At 44.9% G+C, this 24,509-nt stretch overlaps 1 protein-coding gene across 2 annotated transcripts in view; it reads left to right on the top strand.

Annotated features, from left to right (window-relative positions):
- INPP5D (inositol polyphosphate-5-phosphatase D) overlaps nt 1-24,509 on the top strand; it is a 52,646-nt gene that overhangs the window by 5,755 nt on the left and 22,382 nt on the right. For both annotated transcript variants that reach the window (XM_083868970.1, XM_083868969.1), the window contains exons 3-5: nt 18,916-19,066; nt 21,175-21,346; nt 21,747-21,887. In XM_083868970.1, coding sequence (XP_083725096.1) covers nt 18,916-19,066; nt 21,175-21,346; nt 21,747-21,887 — 464 coding nt within the window. The remainder of the gene's footprint in view (nt 1-18,915; nt 19,067-21,174; nt 21,347-21,746; nt 21,888-24,509) is intronic.

Raw genomic sequence — 24,509 nt, 5'->3', positions numbered from 1 at the left:
TGCAGTGGGGGCTGCAGCTGACCCATGCTCTTAGCACAGTCAGTGCTGCCTGGGCTGGAAATGCCCATGCTACCCAATTTGCCGTGCTAGTCAGAGTGGTTCTACAATAATTCCTTCCCATTTCAGATGACAACTAGCTTCCCACACTAGAAATCAGATTTCTACCAACTTCATGAGCAGCTTATATGTCTCTCATGCACCTGTACCATGTTAGTTGTGTATTTCCTCATGTGCTTTGGGGTTATCAGTGTTTCTTTGAGATCTCCGCTAAGAGGCAGCATATCTGAAACTAGAGTCACGAGTTAGTGAGAACAGATGAGTGCTGGCAGCCTGCTTTCAGCTGTGGGCTTTGGGTAAGAATGATGGATTGTGTGTCCTGGGTGCACACATCCAGCTTGGCTCATTCAAGACCCACTTTTGGGTAGCTCAGGCTGTTCTCAGGAGCCCCACTCAGATGCAGCTCTGCACAGACACAGCTGTATTGCCTCCAAGGCTAATTCCAGCCTCTTGGCACTATGCTCCAGAGGACTGTGTGCCCAGGGCCAGGCACCATGGCCCTGTTGGCCTTGACAGCTGGATTCCCCAGAGCCATTGAGATTCCTCTGCCTCACTTGCACTTCTGTTTCTGAGGAGGAACTGGCAGCAGGAGTCTATGCTGGACTTGATCTGAGTCTGTAGTGTTACTATGGCATGTCACCAGAGTTCATCCCTCTTCATGGAGCACTGGGTGACATTGTGCAGAGGAACTTGTGCAGGCTCAGCTGGATGCAAGCCAGGGACCAGCACCCAGCTGGAACCAATAACTTGCCATTCCCCACCTGGCTCCACACACTGTGCTGTAGGCTCTTTGTAGTGATACTTGATATCCCCCCATCTTCTGATATATCCCTGCCATTCTGTCCTAAAGAGTGTGTTTTGATGCATTGTGCTGGTGTGATGTGGTGGTGGTAAGAGCCCAGAAGGTGATATAGTGTTTATCTTTGACAGTACCCAGAGCAGCTGCAGAGACCAGACCCTCACTGTGCCGGACAGCTATGGAGCCCCACAGGCAGGGAGAATGTTGGGGGACACCTGAGGCCCAGGCAATGGGCACAAATATCTATGTCCCACACCAGCTTTGTGGCAGGGCCAGTGTGGGACCTTGGCACTGCTTAAGGTGTCCTTACTCTTTGCACTGGCAGTTTTATGATGAAGGGAACTTGGGGAGCCCTAATTCTGAATAACTTTGGGGTATGAGTTTGACACTGCATTGTCTTTTGGAAAACAAGCACAGAAATTATCCTATGTTGGGTTTTCCCCTGTGGGAGAGGAAGAAAGGCAGGCCGGAGGGTATCTGCACTGAGAGGCACACACTTTGTTCCTCTGTGCCCTCTTGTCCCTCAGCTGCCTTGCTGGCAGATTGTCTGAGAAGTGCTGGACATGCAGCCTGGACTGCAGCCTGTTCTAGCAGCACAGAGATGCTGTGAGTGACAGGAGAGTTTGAAACCTGAGCAGAGAGCAATGTACCTGTGTGCAGCCACTCTCTGGAGAGCGCTGGGGCACAGGCTGCACACAGCACCTGCCAGTGAAGGTCTGTGCAGGGAGTTGTGTGCGTTACCCAGGAAGGTGCGAGTCCTACTTCCCAGTTTGTACTGGAACCGTGGTTGTTTCTGCTGTGACAAAGGGCCTGTTCTCATGTGCAGCTCTTGTCTGCAGAGTTGTACATGTACAGTGCTCAGAGCACTGCAGCCATAAGAAGTCTGTGTTTTTCTCTGCTGTAGCAATGGGCAGCTCTCATGCTGGATCAAGGTTTATGAACAAGAAATTTGTAAGGTTGTCTTGGGCCCTATGTTGTGATTGCGAGGGATGTCTCTTGTTCCTGTGTCACGGAATGCAGAGGGACTGTGGTGGAGTACCTTTGTAAGATGGGTTGCCAGGAGCTGTAGGTTGAATATCAGGAGTGGGCTAAATAAAGTGTGTTGTTAACTCATGTTTTGAAGACACTACACCTCCTGCGTTGTGCTGCCTTAGTATAGTTCTTGGTACAATGTTCCAACTGGGCCAGGCTCTTTTTGGTCACTTATCTGTCTATTGATTTTTGGATAAAGCAAAAAACTACTTAATGTGTCTTAAAAGATCAGATTTTTGAAAAGATTACTTCTTTGCAAGGATGTAAAAGCTGTTGAATAGGATGGAATGTGGACATTTAAAAAAAAAGATTAAAAAAAGGAAAGGGTCTATTAATCCTATGGAACTGGATCAGGTATTAAATTAATACAGCAATCAGTAGATACTTCTCATTTCTGGGTTTATAAAAATTATATAGGAAAGGTTCAATACTCAATCTTGAGATTAGCCTGTATTTGTTACAAATATGATAATATGATCCCTGATTATCAATGTGACATTTTTTAAAATTTATTTATTATTTTTAAAAAAATCTACACAGTGCTTCTTCCTAATAAAAGGGCTGTCTTCCTGCCCAGATCTCGGCTGTTGTCTTCAGGAATTTTTCTTGATGACAGCAGGTTTAGAAGATGTCATATCACAGCTACATACACAGCACATGACAGCTCTCCCTCTGCCACTCTGGGGAGGTTTTTCACCTTTAAAGCTTCAAGTTGCACCACTTTTTTGTTAAGTCTTGGAGAGTACATGACAGCTCTCCCTCTGCCACTCTGGGGAGGTTTTTCACCTTTAAAGCTGCAAGTTGCACCACTTTTTTTGTTAAGTCTTGGAGAGTAGATTTCATTTTTCTTGAGTCTGGTCCCAAACTCGTGGAACGATAGTGTCTTTTTTTTTTTTTTTATGGTTAAATTAACTGTTCAAGGACAGGTGTCAGAAAGGAAAGTACATATTTTTACATGCAAAGGTGGACTTTTGCATTCAGGCTGAAGAAAAAATATTGGCATATGTCCTTCCAGCGTTTTGTAGCATGGTTTGTCATCTGCCGTTGGGATTCTACATCTGCAGCAGTTCTGCAGCAGTTAGCAGGATCAGGAATCTCTCTTGCCTGCCATATCTGGAACTTATCTGGTGTCCTCCCAAAGCATGCTGAGCTGTAGAGGTCACTGTCACAGACTGTTTTCTTTAAACACAAATAGAATTTTTGCTTTTCTTTTCTGAATGAATTTTCTCCTTTCATTACTTGAGACTCCAGTATATATGGAAGCATGGCTTAGATGAATCAAACTTGCATCCTGCTGATGAAAACATTTTAGGAGAGTAGGGGTAATGAAAACCCCTTGAAACACAGGATCTGTAACAGCAAGTAGAGATCTTCAGGCTGAGTCATCAAGATAGTCATCAAGATATCCCTGCTAGTTTGCAAACTCTTGCTGTAATAAGAGAGAACAGGAAGAGAGCAAAAAACACAGTTGCACAAAGATCCAGGAGCAGGGGCAGGAGGCTGGAAATATTTGCCCCTGAGTGAGCTCAGCTGCTGCCTGCCTGTGGGCAAGTCACGGCCGTGGTACTTCACTTTCTTCTCTGTGAAAACAAATATGACTTTCCCTTGCTCATATGGGGAGACATAATTAATGTGTAATTATGGAATGTTTGGAGATTAGCTAAATGGAATCATGTTTGTGCAAAGAGAGGTAAAGCAGAAAAGGAATCCTTGGGCATCACAGGATCAAACTAAACACTGGAGACAAACTGAGGACAGTAAAATTGCAGTTCTCAACTAGGCATCTAGGTCAGTTCTTGCCATCCAGATTCACAAAAGATGTAACTTTCCTGTGCTGTCACTGAAAGCATCTCATTTATTCAACTGGCTGGGTTGTCAATATGACCCTTATCAAGGCCCACTCTGCATTCCTTATGACCTTGCATCCCTGCAACAAATAGGGAACTTGGCCCAGTTGAGGACTGGGTTACTGAAAGTAATTTTAAACATCCATCCCTGACTGCCCTTACCAGGATCAGAGGATGTGTGTGAAACATCACTATTCATCCCTCCTCATTTTGGACATGCAGTCAAAGCTGTCAGAGTTGTGTCTGTAGTCAGTGGGAAAGGAATCAGTTTCTCATCTGGCTGGGCTAAACTGTCCTTGGCAGGTCCTGTCTCTGCTGCCTAAAGATAACCCCCTTAAACTGCCAACCTTGGCAGGCTGCAGTCAGGTGAGGATATTCTCAGTACAAGTGACTCTAGTTCTGTGTGAGAAGGTGCTGAAGTCAAGAGCTGCTGTTGAAAACCTGTGGTACTACCCTTGCCAAATGCTTTACCCTCTATTGCCTTCATATGCTTCACCTTCAAAGGATCACTGACAAGAATATAACTTGCCTCATGAGTGAGGATGCTTGAAAGAGGTGCTGAGAAATAACAAGACACTGGTCTTGGCTGGTCAGTGAATATGGACTGGAACAGGGTAGGGCAGATTTTGATGTCCTTCAATTTCTGGTACATCTCAAACAGGAGTTCACAGCTCATGTTGTCTGCTGTGCAGTGAAATCAATCATTTCTCAGGGACAGCTAGATTGCATCTTATGTTCTGCTTGTAGTCTGTCAGATAACACTTCATAGGTCATTTGCAGGATCAAGCACTGGCCTTGTGCCACTGTGTGTGAAGGCTGGGCGAGGTATCTTGACGGACAGATGTTGCCACACTGCACAAACAGGGCTGGCACCAAAGATATCCTTTGTAAAAGCTGCTGAGGGAGTGAACCTAGTAATTACAGGAGCAGCTTTGGCTTGTGGATAAAGGTGGAGTCTCCTTAAGAAATTGGGGCGCCTGCAAAGCAGCCTTTTGGTAGCACCTGCAACCTTACCTTCAGTCCTGTGGGCAGTTTCAGGAGTTGGACTTGATGATCCTACGGGTCCCTTCCAGCTCAGCATATTCCATGGCTCTCTGGTTCTATAATATATATAATTATTATATAAATATATTTTTATTGTAATATATAATGTGTTGTATCCTGTGCTGTGTGGCAGTCTGGCCTCAGCCTGAGGAAGCTGCAGCCTCTTCATGCTTTCCTGTGGGCATGACCTGGCATCTCTCTGCATTTCTGTATTTCCAAAGAGAAAGCCCCTGAGCTAACAGACTGCATCCAGCTGCACCCTTTTCTCTCTTCCATGGCTACGTCTTTTCTCTCTCTTAAGTATCATCATTATCATCTCTTAGGAAACAAATGGGAGAAAATTCCCTGAAAGAAAGGAAAAAAACTGGGAAAATCCTAACCTGACATATCACCTTTTTTCACATTGATGGGAGAAAGGGTATTGAACTAAGGCTATGCCTTGCATAGCACATGCTTGAAGCTCCTTCATTTTTTAAAATAACTTCTTTTTGCTTTGAGCAAAACTCTGACCAACTCCAGAGTTTTGTGGATTACCTTGTTGTGAGAAGGGATCATGAAAAACGGCCTTCTTCTCATGCTGTACAAGAGACTGTATTACAGTAAGGAAACTATTAGTGTTGTTAGTTACAGGCTGTCTCTTTCTTTCCTCTTCCCCTCCCTGGGCTGTCCTAGCTGCCCAGCTCTTTGACAGAAGGCAGAAGTGTGTGTGCATCTTCCTGCTCCATGGGGAAACATGGGAAATGTTAATTTTGCAGTCATAGTGCCAGATCATCATTCCTGTGTGCATGAGCACTTCTTGCATTTGTGCTGAAATTCACTATTTTAAAACATTACTTACATTTTTACTTATTACCTGTTGCAAAGTGAGGGCCTGACCCTTTTAACTTGTGGTTTTTGCTAACTTCAGTGAAAATTATAGATGGCAGCATAGTTTTATAGTGAGTGATCATTTAGGTGTGGTGTTTTTTTTTTTTTTTTTTTTTTTTTTTTGGTAGTTTTCTTCTGGTTTGACATGGGGCTTTGTGCAACAGGAAACAAATAGTGCTATGTGAGCAGTTAGAAAGCAGGCCAGCAGCTGTGACTCACTGTGCCAGCTGACAGTAAGAGCAGATCACTGCGGCTCCCAGGAGGTAGGAGAAGCCCTAAACACTGTATAGGGTTTTCTGCTGAAACCCTCCCTCCCCAGTGCATTCCTAGAAACACTTTTTTTGGGAACCACCTTGATTTACACCGTATATGTGTTGACTAAATATGCCAGAACAAATGAAATTCTCTCTCCTGGGATGGGCAAGATGCACAATGAGAAGGGTGCCTGTCATGTCACTGTTGGTATGATTGTGCCTGCTCCCGAGCAGGATTAGTTCTGCCTTCTGTTTATGAGTCCTGCAGGGTGGAGCTGGAGCACAAGCCTCTTCCGGTGTGCAAATCTGCTTTGGAGTGCAGACTGCTGTCCTGACAGCAGCATCTGATAAGACCTATCAGTTTAGATCAGTTCCTGTATTCCTGATGTCACTGCTGCTGTCACCAACGTCAGAGACACTGTCTGCCTGTGTCATATGCAGTACCAAGTCCATTGTCAGCCCTTTGCTGAGAGATGCAAGGTTTTTGTTGTTCTCTTTGCTGCTGCACTGTAATCTCAGTGTGCTGTGCTGCTCTGGCTCATGTGGCCACCAAAAGGTTTTCTGTAACAGGACTTTGTGATTTGCTGTGGACTTAGCTAATCTCTCTGTAACTGATCAAAACCTTTCTACTGGGAAATTGCTCTGGAGCTGGTTTCATTGGGTGATAAAGCAAAAACACTTCAGGTGAGGCTCAGCCATCCACCACTTACAGCTTCTGTCACAGCTCTGCAAGGCATTTATACCTGCTCAGCTCTGATGGTGCAACCTCATGGGCTCCAGTGAAGGCAGGGCAGGCACAAGTCTGCCCAAAGTGCCACTTGCAGATTGCACAGAGACTGTCTTAAGAAAAGATAATTATGAGAATGGAACAGATTTCACCTGAGTTATCTGTTACCACAGAAAACTCACTGTGCTCATGGGACTCTGATGATACTGCAGGGCTGAGATAATCAGGGTGATAACTTTTCTTGGTTAGAAAGAAGGGAAAGGTGAACAACCAGACAATACTGATAAGCAATGTATTGAAGCATGGTTAGGGCAGCACATTTCTAGTGTGTCCAAAACCATGATTTAATTATATTAAGCTTCATTTTATTACCAAAAATTGTAGATATTAAAATTTGGATATTTTTCAACATAATTTAATGTTGATTTAAATCAATTTGCAAAGCACTTTACATGGAGGACTGAAAATATTTTATGATCAGTGCTTAGCAAAATCCATATATTTCATATTTCTGCAAACTATCCAAATCTGTTTATACAAGGAAAATGTTTTTTCCATTCTTGCATCTGAGGTAGGAACAAACATAATGTACCACACAGATTTTGAAAGGTTGAAAGAAACAGTATTTAATAAGAGAACTAGGTATTTCCTGAAACATGCACATTCCTGCTGCTGAATCTCTCAGTATACAAAATTCTTCATACAAACAAACCATATCCAGCTTTTGTCTACACTGAACCCTTCCAGAATGCTTCCAGTTTCCTGAAATACTAAAAAAAATATAAATAAATAAATCAGAGAATATGGTTTAAACCAAGTTAAAGTGATATTATTTTTTTTCAACATTCAAATCAGGTATTTAGAAGCTAATGCATGTCATGAAGTGAAATCCCTTCTCCTTTTATCTGGATGTGCTATCAGACAAAATCTCCCTCTAATGAGTTCAATGCAAACAAATGTCATCAATTTCTTTTGCTGTTTGCCCTCCAATAATTGTGTTATGTTGTAAAGCCTTCATCACGCTCCAATGAAAATTGCAAATAGCCAATCCTCACTGAAGGTACAAAGCAGCTTCCAGGAGCTGCAAAATCTTTCCAGACTCAGAAGATAAGGATTAGGGCTGTTATACAGTAAGCAGTTTAACAATTGCAGTTTAATTGTTTCACCTGTTATCTTTGGAAAGGCTTTGACCACCCAAAATCACACACCCCCAGCTCTTTCCTACCCTGCTGGATCTTCCCCTTGCTCTGTTACAAGAGCTCAGGTGTGCAAACAATCGAGTTACAAACAGGTAAGTTACAAACCCTGAGAGTTACAAACCCTGAGATGAGCCCAGAAATTCCAAAGATTTCTGATGAAGCTTCATAACTCAATTTCAGGTATTCAGAAAGACAATAAATTATTTCCCTCTCAGCTGTGTGGTAATGAAATGCTCTGTTCTATTGCTTCTGTGCTTTGAGGGATGATGGGCCAGAGAGGAAAGTGCTCATTTACAGGCAAGGCTTGAGTTGTTATCTCAAAGAAAGAGAAATTATTATATTGTTGATGTGGTATGAGGCTTTTTGTCCTCATCATTTAAGATAGGAATGAGTCTTGGAAAACACAGATACTAGATTTGCTTACAATGAGTCTTATGGCAAATACCACTGTCACTAAAAAATTGTTTCTACACTCCATACTGAAGAGGTGATGCCCTTTCTTCTTCAGAGATCTACCTTGATTTGCTGATGAGATGGATCATTGCAGTCTGCATCCTTCTCCATGCAGACATGGAACTCATCCAGGACATCACAAGTGACACGTAGGCTCCAGTTAGATCTCATTCAGGCAGTCTGCACTGCACCTCTGGGGAATGGGACCAATACAACCTACATGGGCTGCAATGTATTGCTGACATAAATGTGAAATAAAAAGATAAAATCACCTTTGAATATCAACTGAAAGTATTGTCCTGGTTGGACTTGTTTTAGGTAAACAAGTAAAACTCTTCAAATTTACCTTTTGGTGGTTGAAATTATTACAGCTTCTAAATGGAATTTAACATCCTTGAGTTTTCAGATTGCTGCATAAATGCATGCAAGGCTTGATTTCAAATGATAAAATAGTTTAGGGAAATGAAACAGACTTTAGCAAAGATAGCTCGGACTCAGTTGTTTCAGTCCCTCTGAAAGAATGAAGTCACAGTGCAGCTTTTGGTTGTTCCCAGACCTTTGCCCAGCTGTCTGACTTCTTATGTCTTCAGTTTGTACTTCTGCCAGAGTTTTCAGTCTTGGTTCTCCTCTGAAAGTCTAAACTAGTTGAGGTCTGTTCCATCCCAGGGTTCTGAAGCTGTCCCTCTGCAGTATTTTAAGAGTCAACATGCAGCACAACTGGGTTCAGCAAACCCCATGGGTAAAGGATGATGAAGCTCTTTGTGGGCTGGGGTTGCTCTCTGTTAGCAGACTGGTGAGCCTGAGTTAAAATTTCCAAGTAACTGCATTAAGCCTTATTCTCCAAAACTTGATGGGGCTATAGTGACCTGTGCTGTGTAACAGCTTTAGTATCAAGTGTTCCTTGTGATCAGACATGGCAGGAGCCACAGGCAGGCACTGGTTGCTCACAGAGGCACTGAGTAGCCTGTTGTCATTGTACATTCCTGTGCATGCAAACCCAGAAACCGTGAGTCCAATTTTAGGGGCCAAAGTGTAACAAAAAATGTGTAACATCCCCTATTTTTATTCCAGAAGTGCTGTTCAGAGGAGAACATAAAAGGAGAGGGTTTGAAGGGTGTTTTCTTTCTGGTTTTAGCTTTGTGGTTAGTTTTGCTAAATGATAGTGCTCCTTCAGGCTGGGTTCTGTGTCTGTTCAGTCAGCAGCTATGGCTCAGGGCTTCCAACTGATTGAGTATGGGTTTGCAGTAACTGAATGAAATTAGGGACAGCCCCTTGAAAGAAAGGAAAAGTGGTCATCCTTAGTGTCACAAACATAGTAATCAGTTGCTGTAGCTAAAACCTGAGAAATTCTGCAGACTGAAGACAGGAAATTGTAACTAAGGCGCCTACCTTTACTGTACATTGCTTAGGGTTTTGAATTATGCAATCCCAGAAAATGATGCAGTTCAATGTGGTGCATGCAGCTGCTTCCCATGCACCTTCTGCCTGCATTGCTTTGCTTCAGCAGCATATTTTCAATAAGTATTACCTCTTCAATCTTACATTTTTCCTTTCCCACTAGATAGTTCATGTAATTAATGCATATTTAGTTATTGGTGACAGTTAAAACTGGGATTCATTCAGCCAAGAGGACAATAGGGAAAGCAGAGAGCTGATTATGGATCCTCCACTGTCTGCTGCACAGGTTGGAGAAGATCCCCAGCAACTCAGTGTAAGACTGATGTGAGCTGAGGGATCCTGTCCAGCTGTGCAGACAGAGCCGTTGTGGGCATGTCGTCACCTGTTTCAGGGAGAAGTTCTTTCCCTGAGAACATCAAACTCCACACATGGTTGCCTGGGTACCTATTTATTGCCTTCTACAGAGGAAAAATCTGAAGGGAGCCTGGGAACTTCCACAAGAAGCAGGTAACCTGCAATAGTTCTCCCGGCCCAGCTACTGTCAGCTGAGAGCACTGACAGAATCATGGTGACCTTCACTAAGTGCCTTCAGAAACAAGTGTGCTACGTTTGCTGCCTTAGGTGCCTTGACAACTCTTGGAGACCAAGTTTTCAAGCTTATCTTGGAAAACACTAGAGCTAGATAATTTATGAAGCAATTAAAATGGAAATTTTCATTTGACTTCAAGTGTTGAAGCTCTTCAGTGGAAAACCAAAAAGCACAAAGCTTGTGATAAAATCATTAAAGTTCTTAGAAGTAGTATGCTCCAAAACGTTTCCTTAAATTCCACCTACACACTACAGAGGTGCTAAAAAAAATGCATCAGATCCTCATGGATCTGCAGTTCTTGCTCATTCATCATCAACTCATCTGACTTGCACCCTGTAGCTAAATTTAATACAAGTCCTTCATGTTCCATTATGGAACTGTACTGTTGTATGCTTTTTGTTGATGTAAATCTTATTTATTATACCACAGAGAAATGCTGAAAGGGTTGTTTTCTCAGCAGGTTTCTCTTGGTGCTACAGGTTGAATCGTTGTGTGCTGTATTGGCAAAATCTTTTTTGAAGGCTGGAGTTTGAATGGTTTATTTAGTTGAAGAATGTGAAGAACTATACCAAGTACATGGTCTTGGTGCTTTCTAGAATTGTTTGGTGCTCTTCTTGGCTTCTATCTAACTATATTAGTTGGATATTTGGCAATTAACATACTTTTTATGTGAATCATAAAAAGTACTGGACTGCTGGAGCAGAAAAGAATGAGGTCTTTAAGTAGGATCTGAGTAAATTGTTTTTATGATCTACATCTTTATCATGTGTGGAGAATGCCAGTTCAAAAGACTTCCACTTCTTTGCCCTCCAGAACTTCTAATACATTTTTCTTTAGAATGTAGAATTTTAGCAAGGAACTTGAGATAAAAATCTGGCAGTAAAAATACGCTACTGAGAACTCCTTTCAATATTCCTTTCCTCCATCAGACTCTCTTAATCTGCAAATGTCCCAATTCTGCTATGGGAGCACTGCCTACCTGTGAACACAACTAGTCTTTGGGCTGCCAGAACGAAGCCTGGGTGGGATCACAGAAAGAAAAACTCTTGCATAGCCAGAAGAGAACAACAGTAGCAGATACGAGAGTCAGATCTTTTTTAGAATTAACTACAACTGGTCTCACATTCCACACACATGAACCTGTTAAGCATTTGAAACAAAGAATGCATTGTGCTTCTCAAGTCCTTTCTGTGACACTGCACATAGGAAAAAGTGAGATGGCCTTCCATGATTTTCACCCAAAGTCTTAAAAGGCCACTGTAGCAGAAGTGACATGTATTAACAGACTTGAATATCAGGAACAAACCAAAGGTGGAATGAGACAAAAAGCCTCCATCATCTCTCACTTTGGAGGAGACAGGGACTGTTCACTTTCCAATCCCTCCAACGTTATTCAAGGTGTATGACTTAAAACTGCACTTACACTGTGCTATTCTCCCCAAAATTTGTATGATTTTTTCCAAGTGAGAAAGTGCTGCTCTGGCCACGCACCAGCACGCTCTACCCATGTTCCCTAGATTCTTCCCTCTACCTCTTCTCTCATCCCTGGCAGAGACTCTCTTGCTGAGCTTTATCCAGCAGCAGAATTCCCTTTCCAGCCCACAAGTTCCCACCTCCTATTAAAGTTAATTTCTTTATTGACCCTCCAGGTCACAGGAACCCTCTTTTCCTCAGCTACACACTTGCTTCTCTCCCTCTGTGCTCCTAGGTAGCTCCATTTCTTCCACGCCCCAGGTGTTGCATTCAAACTAGAGTACATTTCTGGGTGGCTTATATTTTGGAAAGTAGCTGTTTCTCCCAGCTGTGATTCCTGTCTATGATCCCATTTTTGTGAAATGCTCCTTAAACTTCTTAGCACAAGATCTGATCTAAAAATAAGGCAGGTTTGATAACAAAATGAAACTGAAACACAGTGAGATTGGTAAAAATGCTTTAAAAATAATTTACCAGGAATTTCTTAGCTCTTAGGTTCAATTCTTTAGTGAAATACAAAAAGCTTGTCTACATGAGAGCCAAATGTCAATTTAAAAATGCCACCTAGACTTCCTAGCTAACATACGGTCTTGAAGACAACTTTTTTCCAAACTTCAAAATATAATATATATTTTTTTTCAAATCTAAAAGAACAGTTCCTGCCAGCCTTTCTCACCACAGTAGAATTGACCTGATTTACTGCTTCCATTTAAGCTGGTGGGTATTTGCGAGAATTCTGTAACTTTGAAAACTTATTGCCTGTTACTGAAATGCCTATGTATGTGTTTAAATACATGTTTTAAGGTACTCTAGTTAGAAAAGATTGGCCTAAAGCAATATAACCAGATGATCAGTTTCCTAGTTCCTCCTTGTGCCTTGGCTCAGGAAAGGAAAACACTTCCTCTTCCTTGTGAGGGCCCCAGACTTCCTGTGCCATCTATTTATACAATTGTTGTAATGAACCCCAAGTTAACCAGTTCCTCTCCTAGTTAATATAGGCTTTACATCTTTTTACTTCATGTCTTTATACTCCATTTCCAACTTCTCTTAAAGTCATGTTCAGAGCTGCTCGTCACTAAACCCATGTTTGGATTATCTTTGGCAAGGAGTTCTCTTGGCCAGATGGCTTTACTTGGATACACTAGATACAAAGGAAGACCAGATTATCATAACCATACAAAAACCTGGTGAACAGTTCAGATGGTTGAATTTGGAAAGGGGGTCACAAGATTTAACCAAAGTCTAGTGATTAAAGGTGTTACTTGTACCTATCCTCATAAATTAACAGCCTAGAAGTCAGTTCATCAAGAAAACAAGAGCAGGTTGTAGCTAGTTGTGCTCAGCCCTTGTACTGTGAGCATACAGAGGACTGGAGGAAGTTGAAAACTGGAAGGCAGAATTTGGGGCAGACTCTGGGGGACAGGAGGCATCAAGACTCCTGTGGGAAAGAAGGTTCACAGCCAAAAGAGCTGGAGTCAGAAGTTGAAGGTCTCAAAGCTGTGGTTTGGGATGTAGTTGAAATGCCAGGGCTGGTGGTGAAAAGCATGGTCAGGTTCAGCTCTACCCATGCTCTTCAAGGGTTCTGGATCTGGATAAAGGAAGGTGGGAGATTGGCAGAGGGCTTCCCATAGTCACAGAGTTCAGAGTGGCTGGAGGCCTTGCAGGTGTCTGAGCCCAGTGTTGCCCTGGTTTTGGGCTGAGGCAGATCAGCCACTTGCCAACTGGCTGTGAGGAGTGCCTGAGTGCTTGGCACTGCTGTCCCTCAGGGCCTTGCAGCACCTCTGGTTGCCATCTTCTTTAGAAGAGAATTTAAAACTGCTGCTGTGACATCTCCAGGCTGTCCCTTTCCCAGACCATACAAGTCCCTTTCTTCTGAGCTTTCTGTGTGAAACCCATTTTCCAACTCTTTGGTCTTCCTTGGAAATTTTCCTTGAGACTTTATATTTTGCTTCATATGTTCCATAAGAATTTGTGCCCCAAGCCGGCCACAGCAGTCCAGCTAAAGCCTTAGGGAACTAAATACAGCAGAAGAATTGCATCTTGTACGACACTCATTAATAGATCTTGGAGAGACTTCTGCTTTGGATGTAGCTTCCCACTACAAAATTGCTGCTCAGTCTCTGATTCACCGTTCTCCAGATTCCTGTGTACAACTCTGCTGTTTCGTGGGCTGTTCCCTAAATTGCATATGTTCACTAGGTGTTTCCTTTCCATATGTTGTGGCTGCCATCAGCACAAAGCCAAGGTAGCAGCGGGGATGATGGAAGAATCCCCACAGAAGGAGAGCCCGCCCTCCACACCTCTCTGGCGTCCCATGAGCCCTGTGAGCACATTTCTGGGGATGTGGTGTGTTGCCATGGAGATGACACTTGCCATCCACATTTATAATGACTTGAAACAATTCACTGTGCAATTAAAACAAGATCTATCCTGTGATAATCCTGAGGAAACAGTTACTGACTAAATGCAGGCAGGGGGGCGGGAAGTGGATTTCATTGTTGTCTCTGCTGGGGTGGCTCCAGCTTACTGTGCAGTGCCCCGTGCTGCTCTGGTTTGTTCACTGTGCCCTGTTCTGCCTCTGATTCCTTCCTCAAAATCCAGAACAAGCTTGTGTAAAGTTTAGGCTGCATTTTGCCTTGCTCCTGTTTATCAGGAGCAAGTTGTCAGGAGAATGTTTACTAATAGTTTACCATCAATCCAGTTTTTGGTAATGTGCTCACAGTCATCTACAACCTGACTCAATACCAGTACTTCATTATCCACCACCGCTTTTCCTTCCCCACCTATAAACCTTTGCCACAAGTTCAAGTGGGAAGAAAGCAGATGTCCTAGCAGATGTCCCAGATTTGGGCTGCTTTCCTTGCTTGCTGGCAGAGACCAGCCCTCAGGGAGGTCATCCAGCAACCTGTGGACTCACAGCAACATTACTGAACCAGACTTTCCACATTCAACTGATGCTGCTCAGGCATCATCCCTGCAGTTCCAGGCAGCTCTGGCTGGAAACACACCACAGCCTCGGCCATGGTCCTGTTGCTCTGTGGCTGGGAGCAAGATCCATGAGCTGTTGGATTTGGAGGGGCTCACACAGCACAGGCAGTATCTGAGTACCTTGCACTTGTGTCCCAAACAATGTGACTGTTGTTTGTCATGCAGGCTCTGTTCTCATCCCCTCCCCAAGGGGAGAAGCAAGTGCAACAAAATCTTGCTTTTACTGTTCTCTCTCCCATTTCAAACAATGTATAGGGTTTGCTATACCTCTGTGCAGAGGGAGGCAGCACAAAGCAGGGCGCCATGCTCTCCTGTGGGGAGTGGGGATGTTTGGGGGGGTGTTTAAACTGGGAGAAGCTCATTTCATAGTGCAGGCAAAAGGCAGAGAGGGCTGCTGGGCACAGCTGTGTGTTGGAGGGGTGCAGCCCTTCCCACACACTTCCTCTGTTGAGGTCCTTGCAAATAATAACAATTATAATACAAAAGAAAATGAATGAGAATAATCCAGTGATTTTGCTTTCAGGCTTTCTTGACAGCTGAACTAATGTGTAGCAAGGTGGTGCCACTGCCTTTTGTGGTGTGGGGAAGGACCCTCAGGCTCCCCCACCATGGGTGTGTGCTGAGCAGGTTTGAGGCTGCACATCCTTCCCTCTGTGCTTGGCCATGGCTTGTCAGAGCTCCCGACTCTGCCAGTTCCCCATTTTCTTATTTCAGCTCTCACTTTCTCTGTGCAGCTGCTCAGGCCACATGTTCAGTTCTTTGCTAAATTCTGTCTTAAAATATGAAATGCTGTTCTTTATTTTACTGTGTGCCATGGGGAGTTGGTCCTTTTTCTCCTGACTGGACTTGGGGAAGGTGGGCTGTCAGATGAGCTGGCACTGGTGGGATGGTGAGGTGGAGGCTGCTTCTCTTCGGGAATGAGCAACTGGATTCAGATGCATGCAAAGCCCAGCTGCTCCTCGACATGGCCACAAATTCCACTTATCCTTGAAGGAGGAGAAGGGGAGCTTCATCAAGAGAGGTGGCTGGGCACAGTGGGCCAACTTAACAGAGTAGAAGGGGTTCATAACAGCAGAGCCTCTCTGCTCATGTGTGCACCCAGCCAGGCTGCACAAGAGCTAGGGCTGACGGCCATGCTGGGGAATTTGAGCTGAAACACAGCTTTGGACTGTGCAGTGAGTTAGAGGAAGGAGGCCTGTTGCAAAATGCTCCTTCTGCTTACCACAGAGACCAGAACAGTTTCAGAGACTGACCTATCCTTAGCAGCAAAAAAGTGCTAATTCAGCCTTTCCTACCACTTCTATCAAGACTCCGTTTGGCCTTAAAAGACCGGTTCATGGCAGTCTGTCTTCCTGCAGGCACCCTGGGAGAGCAGGAGCTGAGGGGCAGAACAAGGCTAAGAAGACAGTGTTTGGGCACTGAGGGTGGCAGGGATGCTGTGCAGGGACAGGGTAGGGGCCTTCAGGCACAGTCAGGAGAGATCTGTGGAAGCAGGCAGGTGGTGAAGTAGCAAAGGAAAGTTAAGGAGGAGTTTGGAAAGAATAGGAATGGAGTAAGTTGCAGTAATTCAAGAAGTGAGAGAGCACATACAGCAAAGCTTTCCTTCTACAGGGATGCATATGGCAAACCCTGACCCTGTTTGTCCTTGGTGTTTTTTAGGGTCTCTGTGTGTGCTCTGATGGGGCGGATGCCTTTTCCCAGGTGCTCTTTGGGGTAGTTAGGGCAAAGCAAGCCACCCCAAGCCTTGTGCGTCATGAGCTCCAGCCCATCTATGGGGGCTGCAGGTGGGCAGAAGGCAGCCCAGGCAGAGTTATCAGAGGGTGAAGTGTGGGTAACACTGCCATGGGCAGGGGACAGAGGCTGAATGTGCTGCCATCCTGCCACCAGAGCTACTACCAGTGCCCTCTGGGCTGATGGGGGGATGCTGGTCAAAAATCACAAAAATGGGGATTTCAGAGCAGAAGAAGATGGAAGATGAACAGAGAAGCATGGAATACTGGCTGAACTGTTCCAGGTCTGTTCCAGTGCAGCACTGTGACTTCAGAATCCTTTCATATGATGGATTAGAGCTGTTTTTTCCTTTATGGTTTTCCCTGATTCCCAACCTTCACACTTGGCACCAAGCAGCAGAAGAGTCTGCTCTCTGAGGACCCTGACACTATTTGCATTAATTGGTGTAAATGAGAAGTCAGAATTCTGAATGTGCAGAGTCTGTGCTGCTCTAGCAGAGCAGGATTTGGCCTACACTGGGTAGAATCATGAGAAGTTTTAGCCTATGATTTGCTTCAACATATCTGGCCTCACAAAAATATAGTCCAGTGTTTGCCCAAGCATTGCCTTCATGCTGAATATGACATTTCCAAGTGTATGAGAATAATAAATCTTGTTAAATGCAGGAGCAGTTATGTGGAAAACAGAAAAGGAGGCTGTACAGGCAGAGCTCTAGAAACATCACCCATGTTTGTTGTGAAAATGTGCCTTGCTGAGCCTTTAAAGATGTGCAGGTGTAGCTAAAAATGAAAGATATTTTTAATGGCAGGCCTGAGGGCACTAACGACTTCAAATGCAGTTCACTGTTGAAAGCACTGTCCTAATTTCTGGCCTGAGATTTTATTATTTAGGAAAAGTTAAAAAGAAATCTTCTTGCTGCTAGGACTCACTGAAGACATTTTCCTGTGTTCTGCTGTGGTTTTTGCTCACATCTTGCCTGTTTAATTTCTTGGATTTTCTACATTTGCCTTTCAAACAAAAAAGTTCACAGAGAATAAGAAACTGAGCAAAGATGAATGGCAAGTAAATAAACTTGTTCAAACATGTATTGAAACTTTGTGTGTATTACTTTTTACAGGCAATCATTGCAACCCCAAAATAAATTTAAATACCTTGCCTGTTAGTCAGGGGCAGAATGTCTGCGTAACAAGTTATGTCAAATTGGAGGCACAGCTTTAAGTCCTTACTAATTAACCATGTTTCCTATGCAAAATCTAGTTTTATGCCTGCAAAACAGTGCCAGTCAAGCCTGCTATTGGGGTGATCAGTTCTTCCTTCAGATTGCCCAGTTGTGAATAGTATTGCTCTTTTAAATCAAGAACAACAGCCTCGTGAGGATGGAAAACAACTGCTCTCCACCATTCTGCCCCCACTTCTTGGTCTTTTATAGTAGATATAAACAGGGCTTTCTTGGGTTGGTTTCTGTGGGAAACCCTTTTGTCCAGGAGCACTCTGCCAGGAAGAGTGTGCCCCAAGGAGAGGGATCAAAGCTTTGGCTGCGTGTTGCTGTAGCCTTGGGATTGGATGGCACTTCAGTGCAGTTTGGGAGGTGATGCAGGGTCCTTTCCCTTGGTCAGAAGGTCTGTGCTGAGCCATGAGAGACTGTGTCTGTCTTTGGTAGGGTCTGTAGCTGAAGCAGTGGGGCAGAGCTGCTGGCAGAGCAACTGTTCCTGCTGGCAGAGTCACTGTTGTGCCAATGTGTGGATATAATTACACTGAAGCTTTGGCTCTGAACACCTCCAAAACCTTATCCCTGTGTCTGGCCTCTGTGCGTAAGCATTTGCTGAGATTAGTGGCCAGAGTGTGCTTGAGACAGGTTTGGTCACAGAATTCAGCTGGCACACACAGAGTCATGCCATGTGCATTTGCAGTCCTTGCCACTCTCCAAACCTCCATCCCAGCATTTCTGTGTGGGCAGTACCTTGTTTCATTTGAACCCAATTCTGAGCCTTTGAATCCTGGAAGGGATGCTAACATCTGGATTTAGCCATGTTTACCTTGCAATTTCACAGAAAAGTTCTTCCTGGATACCACAAAATATAACACAGTCATGGGGTTTTGTGTTCAGTAAAAGAGAGAATACAAAGATTAATCTGGGAGAATTATTTGTTTTTAAAACCTTCCTTTGCTGTGAAGCCAATCACCCTGAACCCAGTGTGAGAGCTCTTCCAGTTGGCTTCAGTAAGTCTTTGAGGTTGGCATCTGTGCTGACTCTGGCTGGAATGTGTGAGCTTATCTGTTTCTGTTTGTTCTGCACAGAGCCTGTGGTCAGATGGGCAGCAAGGCCAGGACAGGTTCTTTTCTGGGCAGCAGCACTGGCTTTTTCCTCTTTCTATGACTTTGTTTTTCCTTCTGCAAGGGGCAATGTTTGTATGGTAGGAAATCCCATGCCATGACTGCCTCTGTGTTTTGTTTCAGGCATCAGAGGGTGTCCCTGTGAGGTATTTTCAGAACCTGGAGGAACTAATAGAGTATTACAAGAAGGAGAACATGGGTCTGGTATGGCACCTCAAATATCCAGTGCCGCGGGAAGAGGAGGAGGCTGCTGATGAGCTGGAGGAGGACACTGGTAAGAAACTCATGATGTGACTTGGTCATGCAGACCCTTGACTCATACCTCTTGACTGGAGATATGCAGTGCAGGCAGGAGATTAGAACATGTTGTGCCATAAAATAGAGCAGAGCATAGAGAGGCCTGAGCTGGCAAGGCCCTGTGGCAGTGAACCCTCATGTCTCCTGTGGTATGGCACCTGGAGCATCACTTTAGCTCACTTGAGGGAACACAGTGAGACCCTCTGTGGAAGTATACTGCATCTGGTGTGGGGTGGTTAATCTGGTGTCCTTATCTGGACTCCAGCTGTTTATGTCCAGGCATCTCCCAAACCTCTGCACCCTCTCCTTGTCCTGGATCTGTAGGGCCTCTCTCAAAACAGAGATGCTCTCCTGGGGCTTGGAGCACATCTCTCTGCTGTGCCACACACCTGCAGCTGCTGAGGGGCATCTGAAACCCCTCAGCTGCTCCACTCTAGGGGACATTCTTGACAGTCCTGAGCAGAGGGCATGGCTCTGGCAGTGCCAGACAACCTAACTCCATGTACAGAGGCAGATGTATGATGAAGAGGTGTGATTGGCATCATCCCAATTATTTTATATCAAATGCCACTGTGGGTTCCTGGCACTCACTTGTCACAGATCATTCCTCAGATTTTTCCTGGATCACCCCTCAGATCTGTCATAGTTCTCCCAGAGGAAGGTCATGTCCACAGAGCCATCCCTCCTGTCCTGTCTGATGTCTGTCTGGAAATGATGAGCATTGCAATCAAATTTGTCTGAAGGACACAGTCCCTGGGACAGAGAGACAGGCCCTGTGAACTAGGGCAGATTGATGTGCCTGTGCAACCCTGTGTCTGTGTAACCCTTTGATGGAACCCACTACCAGGAGCTGGAAGATTTTGGTATGCAATTTTCTGGAAGAAACAGAACAAAATTTTGCAAAGCTGCTCAGGAAAGATGTTCCTGGATTTTTGCCAGTTGTACTGAGTCTCCAGCTCCCAGGGCCAGGGAAGGAACTTCAGCAAAAATAATACAGAGAGAGGCAAGCAGCAGGGAATGAAGTTCTAGCCAAAACTAAGAGTCTTCAGATGAAGAGAGATTAGCACTGGGTCTGGGCTGCTCATGTTTAGAATTTAGGTTTGTTAAGGCAGTTTGTGCCATCACGGTGGAGTCGTGTAGGGCCTACAGATGTCTGGTCATCTTAGATGTGAAACTGCAGAGGTGGAAGATGAGCACCCTGCAGATTAACCACCTATGGCTCAGGGGTGTGTGTCTGAATCACAGCACTGGCCCAAAAGCAGTGTGTCAGTCCTGGGGGTCTTTTTGTAATGCAAATTCCACCCTTAGGAAATAACCAAACAAAACCTCACAACTCAACCAGCTACAGTACAACATGTGTAACAAAGTGTTGGAGCAATTGGAATGAAAAGAAAGGTAACCATGGTTGGGATCAGTGGAGATGAACCCACTCTTCTCCCAAGAGAGGGAGATATGCTGAACAGCAGGATGACACAGCAGGAAAATCCTTTTTCGTTCCAACTCAATTTCCACAAGACAAGGCAGGATATTCAGCCCCTATGCACTGGGTCATGGGGTTTATTTTCTCCATTTCTGTTTGCTTACGTTAGCTGTTCACTTCTTTCCATTAGCAGCTTCTGGTGCTCCTTCCATCATGTCCCTCCATCCATTGTGCCTCAGTAGCAGATCCCCATGATAATGGGAATGACATGGGTGAGGTACAGCTATGTTCTCTAAGCATTATATTCAACATAACTAATTAACCTTTACATCTGCTATGCAGACGGGAGAGTCAAAACTGGCTGGGGTGGAGTTCACTGCAGGCAGAGACAGAGACAGAGGCAGAGGCATGTGCTGCCTGCACGTGAGCTCCAAGCCTGACACTTCATCCAGCTGCTCTCACACCACTGCCATCCCTAGAAACACAGCTGGGCCAGTGCTGATGCCTGAGCTTCCCAGCTCTGACATCCCTCCACAAACCCTCCAGAAGAGATGACTTCTGCAAAGACTGCCCCTGCAGGGTGGGCTCTGCCCTGCCTGGAGTGAGGGACAAGAGGTCCAATTTCTGAGCTGGAATGACTGTGCCTTTCCTTTCCTTCTTGCTAGACCTGGTACCTGCACCTCCTGTCCTCCCCCCACGCAACATCCTCATGGCAGTGCCGGGCAGTGAGACAAAGGAGGCCTCTTCTCTCCCCGAAAACTCACGGGCGGCAGATGTGAATAAACTGTCCCTTTCTGAGACCCTGCTCCAGAGACTACAGTACCAGGACACGAGCAGGTAAGGAAGGGTAAGCAACAGGGCTGCTGAACCAGCCTTCAGCCCAGTTCTGTGCTCACCAGGCCTCTGTGTTTGGAACAGCTGATGACCTGTTTGACTCAACAAAATTACTCCTCATTTATACTACCAAATAAACACTGGAACCAGATCAACAGTGCATTGGCTGCTCTTTACAGTCCAGCTGTTTTCTAGAAAAAATACATTTCTGAATTATTAAAATCATCCATATACTTTCTCCACTGAGGTATAGTTATCAATATGAAGGGTGAGTAATGTCTGAGAGAACTTGTTTTATTAGCCACGTGCCTAAACAGTGGGAATTTGAGAAAAGTAAGGAGGCTGTTTGATATTTGGAAGTAGAGACAAGAGCTGACTTTTAACCTGTCTGTTTCCTTCACAGTGTCTCTGATGAGCATCTTAAACTCATCCAGGATTACCTGCGAGTTCACATCATCAGTGACTTTGAGATCGTGCAGACTGGCTCAAGCAATCTTCCTCAACTGAAGAAATTACTTACAGCTCTTTGCAAAGGACTCTTCAGGTAACTAGAAGCTGGTCTTTAGAGTGTAATGCCATAACACTGTAGTCTGACAAAGGTCCCATGTGCACGTATTCAGAACCCTCATTTCTGGCATAGGAAATTGGCTTGCCCTCAAAAGCAGTGTATTTAGATCTCGTGACCTGTGATTCTGGTCCAAAGGTATGAAATCTATTTGGAAGAGACAGCTCTAACAATCAGGTTTCCTTGTAGGTGGTTCAGACAGTGGAGTATTGTATTTTATGCTTTGTTTAGAAAGAAACAAAACAAAAAATGCACTAACCGATTAACTGCATAATTTGGTAATGCATAAATGACACCCACAGGATTGTCAAGCACAAGCCGTTTATAGAAACAAGCACAAATTAGTGTATAACTAGATTTTAAACACTGATTTTCCTTCCCACTAATGCGTTGCGAACTTGGAGTGATTCCACTGATGTTGGTGAAGGCCAGCTCAAATGATAAAAGGGACAAGCCTACACTCTTGACTCTACAAATTTTACCTTTCCTGTTTGTAGACCTTCCATGTCACAAATAGAAAAATTCTGACAGGGTGCTAGAACATTGCAGGGCTCCCTCCTTGTCTAGTGGAAGGATATTATTTCTCCCTGGCTGATTGTAAACAAAGGGACCAGCCCATACTTGTGCAGAGCTCTTGGGGCACTCTGTAGCAGAGGGCAGATATTTCCACACTTCTCTCCATGGCTTGCCATACCTTTCTCTCTGGTGTATGCAGAGGTGAGACTGGTTGTGCTGCTGGCCTGATCCTGTTCTCCTAGAAGCCAGCTGCCCACAGACAAACCCCTGTGAGGATAGAAGATAGATTTTTCCAAGGGCTTCCCCTCTGCACCCTGCCTGAGCGTCTTGCTTCTCTACACACACGGGAGGGGAGACCCAGGTGGCCAGCTAAAAATAAACCTCAACAATGGAAACTCAAATCTAATGAAATCACAAGTGAGAGTCTTGTGTTACTAAAACACCTCCGGTGCTGCTGTTGTAATGATGCTTGGCTTCTCCTATTTCCAACTTCTTATTTTACTTCAGCTTATCTGGGTTTCACAACCCTATTCCTCATAAATGCACGTGGAGAGATGAAAGAAAGGAGATGCAACAAGGCTATATATAATTCCCATAACTGCCAGGGCATCTTTAACATTTCTGGATTTTCTGTAGGATTTCTGGTGACTGGACATTGCAAAGTGATATCTTAGAGCAGAGCTGGGTGAGTTCTGCTGCTGGTGGAAGCCTGCTGAGTGTAGGGACACGTCTTGGTTTGAAAGACAGGCGTCCGCCAAGGAAGGCGAGAACCTCCCTTAGAATGGAAAATATGATCCCCTTCCCTCTAAATTATTTAACTTTGAAATTAAGGGATTCTCAGGCAAAGATATGGGTAAAGGAATAACAGTTCTTTACTATAATACATATATATGTATAGAACAAGACAAACTAATAACAACAACAGCAGCCCCAACAAACAAACCAGACCAGCCCTGGCCATCTCTGGGCGGTGGAGCGCTGTCCCCGTGGGTGCAGTTCTGGGCACAGCCACCAGGGGCGCCAGTGGCTCCCGGCCGGGCAGGCGCTGCCATGACTCCCCCGCGGCTGCAGGGGGCGCTCTGCACGTGGGCAATGGCAGAGCGAGGGAAAAGGGGTTTCCTGTGCAGAGCCTCAGGGGCAGCTGGTCCCGGTGCTCTCCGGATGGTGCAAGGGCTGCAGAATGAACATTGGAGTGGCAGAGGTGAGCACTCCTGGAGTGCCCAACTAAGTGTTGCAAAAACTCTGTGCTGTGGCAGAAGTGGTGTGGTGCCCTGGTGTTGGGTTGCAGTGCAGCAGAGGCCCAGAGGGAGCGGCAGGGAGCAGGGAGGCTGGGCAGGGAGTCGCTGCCATGGACAGCTTGGGGCAATGGCTGGTCCTGGAGCTGGGCTGGGCACAGCGAGTGGCCCTTTGGGGGATCAGCAAACTCCCGGCACAGCACGCACTGGCTTTGGGCTCCCAAGGAAGCAAAGGGGCTGAGAAGAAAGCCAGTAAACTCTAGTCACAGTGCCAAAGGAAAAGAAAAGAAATGGGTAAATGGTAATGGCTCTCACCCATCATGGTACTCCCAGCGTCGGAGGGCAGCGAGCACCCTGGACACTACAAAAAAACCGAAACCAAAAAATGGATATGGGATAAAAGCCATCCCCAAAACAGGACACTGCACCACCACAAACCCAGCAAAGGACAAGGGCCTGCCCTCTCTCCTTCTGCACATAGCTATGGCAATGCATATCATCATGCAGTTCTTCCCCAGAATTTCCTCCTCATACCTGCATTATTTTGGTTTGTTGGAGCTGCCTTCTCAATTTTTTCATGATGGTCCAGAACTGCAGGCTGTGGCTGCTTTCAGTCCCTGTTAGGTTTCACTGAGGAACCTCTCCCTCTTTGCTCACATTGTCTCATGGATCTCTACCATCCAGTCAAACTGCTTGCTCACCTTCAGCTGGCTAATAATCTGATGCTTGAGTATCCTACTGTTTTAATCTCTGAGGTTGTCTAGGGTTTAAGATTACTTCAATCAGGAAAATTAATCCTCAACACCAGAGGTTTATATCCAAAAAGGAGACAAAGGAGTCCTGGTACTTT

The sequence above is a fragment of the Zosterops lateralis genome, assembly GCF_965231275.1.
Source record: "Zosterops lateralis genome assembly, chromosome: 10".
Taxonomy (NCBI): Eukaryota; Metazoa; Chordata; class Aves; order Passeriformes; family Zosteropidae; genus Zosterops; species Zosterops lateralis.
This window is presented reverse-complemented; position numbering and strand designations above follow the sequence as displayed.